The sequence below is a fragment of the Dreissena polymorpha genome, chromosome 3 (assembly GCF_020536995.1).
Source record: "Dreissena polymorpha isolate Duluth1 chromosome 3, UMN_Dpol_1.0, whole genome shotgun sequence".
Classification (NCBI taxonomy): domain Eukaryota; kingdom Metazoa; phylum Mollusca; class Bivalvia; order Myida; family Dreissenidae; genus Dreissena; species Dreissena polymorpha.
In genome coordinates this window covers 90,230,074-90,237,262 of record NC_068357.1, presented here as the reverse complement: position 1 = coordinate 90,237,262, position 7,189 = coordinate 90,230,074, and the positions used below count along the sequence as shown (strand labels likewise).

At 36.2% G+C, this 7,189-nt stretch overlaps 1 protein-coding gene across 1 annotated transcript; it reads left to right on the top strand.

The window, feature by feature from the left end:
- The first annotated feature begins 3,366 nt into the window (after positions 1-3,366).
- Positions 3,367-6,456, top strand: LOC127875244 (uncharacterized). Its single transcript, XM_052420148.1, has one exon. It carries the CDS (start codon positions 4,580-4,582, stop codon positions 6,020-6,022), a length of 1,443 nt encoding a protein of 480 aa, XP_052276108.1. The 5' UTR covers positions 3,367-4,579; the 3' UTR covers positions 6,023-6,456.
- Positions 6,457-7,189: the final 733 nt, after the last annotated feature.

Here is a 7,189-nt window from a genome sequence, read left to right as displayed (position 1 = left end):
TCACTATATCCGAATGTCGAACAGAATGTCGAGCTGGAATGCCGAGCCAGCTCGACATTCGAAAATAAGCATACAACACTATATGCGAATGCCGAGCTGAATGTCGAGCTGGAATGCCGAGCCAGCTCGTCATTCAAAAAAAAGCATGCAACACTATTTGCGAATGAAGAACTGAATGTCGAGCTGCAATGCCGAGCCAGCTCGACATTCAAAAATTATTGTACAACACTATATCCGAATGTCGAACTGAACGTCGAGCTGGAATGCCGAGCCAGTTCGACATTCGAAAATAAGCATACAACACTATATGCGAATGCAGAACTGAATGTCGAGCTGGAATGCCGAGCCAGCTCGACATTCGAAAATAAGCATGCAACATTATTTGCGAATGCAGAACTGAATGTCGAGCTGGAATGCCGAGCCAGCTCGACATTCAAAAATTATTGTACAATACCATATCCGAATGTCGAACTGAATGTCGAGCTTGAATGCCGAGCCAGCTCGACATTCAAAAATAAGCATATAACACTTTTTGCGAATGCCGAACTGAATGTCGAGCTGGAATGCCGAGCCAGCTCGTCATTCAAAAAATATTGTACAACACTTTCTCCGAATGTCGAACTGAATGTCGAGCTGGAATGCCGAGCCAGCTCGTCATTAAAAAATTATTGTACAACACTATATCCGAATGTCGAACTGAATGTCGAGCTGAAATGCCGAGCCAACTCGTCATTCAAAAATTATTGTACAACACTTTCTCCGAATGTCGAACTGAATGTCGAGCTGGAATGCCGAGCCAGCTCGACATTCAAAAATTATTGAACAACATTATCTCCGAATGTCGAACTGAATGTCGAGCTGGAATGCCGAGCCAGCTCGACATTCGAAAATAAGCATACAACACTATTTGCGAATGCCGAACTGAATGTCGAGCTGGAATGCCGAGCCAGCTCGACATTCCAAAAAAATTGTACAACACTATATCCGAATGTCGAACTGAATGCCGAGCTGGAATGCCGAGCCAGCTCGACATTCGAAAATAAGCATACAACACTGTATGCGAATGCCGAACTGAATGTCGAACTGGAATGCCGATCCAGCTCGACATTCAAAAATAAGCATACAACATTATATGCGAATTCCGAACTGAATGTCGAGCTGGAATGCCGAGCCAGCTCGACATTCGGTAATTTGAATGTTGAACTAATGTCGAACGTCGAACGGCGAGCCAACTTCACGCACCTGTTTAAAACAACAACACACAAATCAAACGTTAGATCATTTCAGCATCACATGAATATAATCCAAATATAATAAAATGTTACAAATAGTTGATCGTAGGAATTAATCTCTTTAACCACTAATGCGACAACTTTATAACGACCCTGATTCCAAATTTTATTTTTAAATTACCACAATATTTATTTACACCTGCGGTTAACGCCCGCTACACTTACATTCTGTCTTTTTGCTGAATACTTTATTCTTTTTGCAATGTCCACAGTTCATGTATATTTGTTAAAAATTTATACTTAAAATTCTGTTTTCCAAAATGCTGTTTGAGCTTTTCTTCGTGTTAAAGTTTTCTGTTGCAAGGCATTGTTTAAACAAAAAGTGGATTAAATTTATTCATAAAACTCTTCCATGTTAGCATAGCGAATAACATACACATGATCGTGCTAATTCGTATAAAGTAAGTTATCCTTTTATTGTATTAAAGCGTATTTATATAATGAACAAATAAATAGTTGTATGGATTGAACAATTTAGTATAGTTAGTACTTTTTTTTAGCACATTTGCATACTCAGAATATTTATTGTATGTATTAAGCATGCTTTTAAAGAAGTTTTCAATTTAAAATTATCTCATGTCCAATGTATTTTTGTATGGTTGCAGCATTTTTAGAGTATGTCTTACAATAAGAAAAAATACATTTTATTATTCTAAATAACAACGGCTAGCTAGTATTTTAAAAGTATATCACATAACGTTACTTTCAAAAACCGATAAGAACCCATACATTAGACCACAGAGAAGCAAAGTAAATACCCACCCGGAGAAGTTTGCGATTTAATTTGCGGTTGAAGTGCCGTATAAATAGAAATTAATTACGAAGTTATGTTCGCAATCTTCCCCACAGACAACGATGACAGATATCGTCATGCGAAAGCTTAACAACACTTTATCAATCGCGATGAATGAAATTCAAAATAACCATATCATGAACAAGTTTATTAAGGAACTTGTTCACAAGTTGGAAAAATAACAATGTTCCACAATATTTGCATATATTAAGAAAGTATGTATTCATGAAAGCACCTTTACACCTCTTTCCAAAAGAAAAGACTGTTTTTTGTATTATTATCAATCGAAATCGGTTAAATATCGAAGCAGTAGAAAAGTTTTTCATCTCCATAGAAATTAATTGCACTTTTAACATAGTGTTTAAAGTATTGTTTTAAGTTCCCCAGCCTAAATGGCCCTGTGGTCGCGAGTTAGATCTCGTTTCCCGGAAAGGCAACATCTTCATTCAACAGTTTTACTTGCTTTTATACTCATTTGAAACTTTTATTTTAAATATTATATATTTGTTAGTAAAGTAAGACATTATGACTCTTAAAAAATATGAAAATCCGCCCCTTTAATAAGACGTAGTCCGCGAAAGTTAGAAATTCCTTAAACGTACAATTGCTCTGCACACAACACTTTATTTTAAATGTTCAACTCTCTGAGGAAATGAATATTATACTACTTAAAATAGATAGACAACATTAAGAAATTAATTGATGGCTTTGGATTTGGATATTTCATTGACAACTGTAATAATATGAATTGTAGAAATGTATAACTATTCAAACAGCCTAAAACACTGGTGCCGCACTTAGAAAAAATAAAGCATGTATCGATGTTTAAGATATAGCATTAAAAATAAACCATGAGTTTGACATAAATTTAGACTTGATGCCGAAAGTCTACGAAATTGCTCTTGGCGATTGAGCTTATAGATCTTGTACAGATTGATCGATACAACAGAAAAACATGCACAAATGATACATCATGTGATAGGCTCATTTAAAAGGAACATAATATCAATATAAATTCTTAAATAGTAAGACAAATGACCAACTTGTGACAATGCGATTTTGAATTTCTCTTACAGCATTCGACCCCTTGCTGCGAGTGTAAAATAATATTTGTCTGTGCATAAATGGTAGATATGAAACTACTATTACTCGCGTAACTTTATGCCTCCGGTTGATATCCCAATAACAAAGTAATTGAAAGTACTCCAAACCGAAGACATTCGATATATCTCGATAGCCCATTAACGATTTCTTACCTTCAAAACCGGTAGGGTGTAAATCTTTAATTGGACAGTGTGGGTGATTTCTGAACTATATCAATTTTTCACTGTTTGAAATAAACACCGGGCGAAAAAGTGATATTTGAAACAAATTCTTCCACTTTTTTTGTTTAACCTGTCGATAGGTCGCATTTTAAAATCAGATATCCACGTTTCATATGTAATTGTTTCATTGATCAGATAAACTTTTTGAAAGTCTTACTCGCGCGTTACAGCTTTTGTGAAAGGAATTGTATTCGAAAGAAGTAAAAGTTATTTGTTTACTTGCCAACAGTGTACTGTTTGAAAACCAAATTTACTGTAGATTTTAGCACGTTTTTGTGATGTGATCCTTTGAACGCGGGTAGTATTTTAAGACAGACAAGGTGCTTATAATTTTACAATTAAAGTGTGTCGTTGCATACACATACGAGGAGTCAATATTTGAAAAACTGACAATACATCCAGAAAGAAATTTATTACATGAGTAATGTGTTAAATAAATATTGTGTTAGATTACAAGCGGACAAGAACTAAATTGTCGTATAAGTGAAATACTAACGTGAGACTATGGATTGAAAATCTAAATACCAAGGAGAAAATGATCCAGAGAATAAGGCGCGGTGTGTTGTGTAGTGTGTTTAATTAGTATAATCACATGAACCATATGGCATTTCGGAAGTATATAATAGTGTATCCAGAGTGAATACTAAATAGTTCGTAAACTTTACGCGTTTAAGGAAGAGATATAAACGCCTGTTTACGGAAATGCGTGCGGAGTGCAGGAGAAACGATAGCGTTATGCAATTGATATGTGTACTTTTGTTTTTGACCAAAAGCTTTGGAAAGGTTGTAAAATCATACAGCTTTTCAGTGAGAACAAAATAATGATAACATATAGCTAAACCAGGAACATGTGTGTAATAGATATACAGTGAAGCTGTGTTCGTAAAATTGTTCACAAACTTAAGCTTAACCTTAAATAGTTTGCATTTATTGGTCACCAACTAATATCAACTCAGAAAAATAAATACGCTATAATAACACGTTACAAGGACGTTGTGCTAATTTAAACTGCGATAAACGTTTTAAAACAGTTATTGCAATATTGAACAATAGATCTGAAACTACTTTTCTAACGGAGATTAAATCTACATTGCTTTATACGGGCCGCATATGGAATTAAAATTAATAATTAAGAGAAACGTTCTGAATTGGACAACAGAACACAAAAAATGAGCGCAACAAAAGCACATTTGCTAGAAACTGTCATTGAAGATCTGGATGGGGAGAAAGGACTTGTTTCTCGTAAACTTAAAGATAAAGCAAAGTCTGGAGTTCGAAATGAACACGCTGTGCGATCAGCAAAGTCAAGAAAGAAGAGCAAGAAGTTCGTGAACATTGTCATCAAAGTGCCTTCTGCACCAAGGGAGGAAAATGAGAATAAGATATTTCCCAAGGGGCTTGAAAGTAGGCAAAGATCGTTTGACGACATAAAACAGTTAAAAACAAATGGAGACGATTTGAACCAACAAACTGTTGGTCATAGCAAACCGGAAATGATAGCGGATGCCAATAATAACATCGTTACGGATTCAGACACCGGGCAGGATGTTCCGAATCTGAATGAGACTGATAAAGAAAATGCTAAAACAAAAGACTGCATGTACGAGATGTTTTCGAGAACTAACACCGATAACGTTTGGTCTAGTCAAGACACTATCAAGACAAGTAGTGTATCATTTGTTCCTTCAATAAGAGGGTCCAGCGAACGCAAGAAAATAGAAAGACCGAAATCCGTGGGAGGATGGACAAAGCGAGAATTGGATCTTTTCTTGCCACGCAAGACGTTCTTTAGTGTACATGATAAGACTCTGGTAGGAGCGGGGATGGATACAAATTCAGAGGAAGAGAGAAACCGACGACCGGAGTGGCGGAAGATTCTTCGCATGCATACAATGGACGAGCTTTATCCACCGGAAAAGAAGACAAACGCCAATTCGTTTCCGACGCCTTTTGCAGCGAAAGTTGAATCAGAAAGCGAAGATGAAGGATTGTCATTCTCAGAAAACGTTCAAACGTCAATGTCAGCGGATGCATACGCTTTGGACTCGGGTAGCTCGGGTATCAAGAAAATGAAGCAATCAGCGAAGAAAGGAGACAAATCTGGTGAGAAAGAGGAGTATAAACCGCTGTTTGATTATCTAAAATACATCCACGAAAATCCTGATGAGTATATTAATCAGTCCAAGTATTCGCGAAAAAACGTTGACCACAAGCATCCGGATACCATGGTTCGCCTAGGCAGGGCGTACCGCCGTGGACATCACGGGGCCGTAAGAAACAATATATTCCTTCACGCAATATCCGGTCTTAAGGTCAAAATGACCGACAATTCAACGACCAATCAGCGTACTGGTCGAGTAGAGAAAGTTGCATCGAAGAAAACCTCCGAAGATATAGCAGCGGAGAAAGCAGCGGCGCACGACGAAACTGATTTAGAGAAGCTGAAATCCAAAACTGAAAGGTGGTTGACAGGCCTATCAACTTTGCAGTTTATGAAGGCTAAAGAATTTGCTCTAAAGGACTTGGGCGAAGAGGACATCAACTTTTCCAAGTGGTGGGTGGCCTTTCAGTCATGTCATTATCTTCGAATGCCGAGCTATTACGGAGAATAATGAATTGTAAAACATGGCTATTGACAAAGCTCAGTTAATGTGGGGAATTATGTAACAATAATTATGTAACCGGCGTTGAACATTTCCAACTATTTCGGGTAATGATGGAATAACTGTTGACAATAAACAGGTTTTCGGTGGTGAAGCACCCCGTGTATCTTTTTACAACGTTATTTATGATAACATGTGTTGTTGCTCAACCCCCTGCTTCATACAGAAATACTTTTATTGTATTACTGTTCATATATGTCCTGGTGAACTATACGTATACGATGATATTTGTTATGTATATTATACAGTTGGCATCTACGAAATGCACAGCGTAACTAATCAAAAACGACATGTATTTCGTAATACTAAATTTTTCAAAATCGTGTTAATAATCAATAGATTTCGTAACAGTTTAGAATAAAAACGCACGAATAATTTTAAAATGTATTAGAAATGGTATTCGATTTTATTCACGAATCGCTGAATTATCATAAAACAAGCATTATCACCCTCAAATAAGAAATAATAAAAAAGGTTTACCGAAAATTTGATTTGAGTTATTAGAACAAGCACATATGTACATTATTATTCCTATTCAAATAAAGGATTCTGTTGACATATTTAATGATACTTGCATACGTTGACACCGTTTGAGTTTCATACAAATCTGGATAGATGCATATTCTTGCCGTGGTTGAGCTATGGTAAACTTGAAAAGAAAAGTACTTGGAGATGGCATTAAAATAACAAACCGTCATTCAACGGGACAATCTTGGAAAATATATAATGACTTTAAAGGTGCCTTTTCAGGTTTGGGTAAATTGACAAAATTGAAAAAAAAAGTTGTTTCAGATTCGCAAATTTTCGTTTTAGTTATGATATTTGTGAGGAAACAGTAATAATGAACATTTATCATGCTCTAAAAAGCCATTATATGCATCTTTTGACGCTGTAAACACCCGAAAATTTATAAAGCGTTGCAACGCGAAACGAATTAATAATTTGGAGATTTCTGTTGCTGTGGTTTTAATTAGTGAAACTACGATGATTGCTTATTTAAAGTATAAAATACTTTTGGCGTTGTGTTCGGAAGAATGGCCGAGTGGTCTAAGTGGAAGACTTTTTACTCCAGGACTCCATTGGTCAGTGATTCGAGTCCTGCTGAGGGTAACCTTT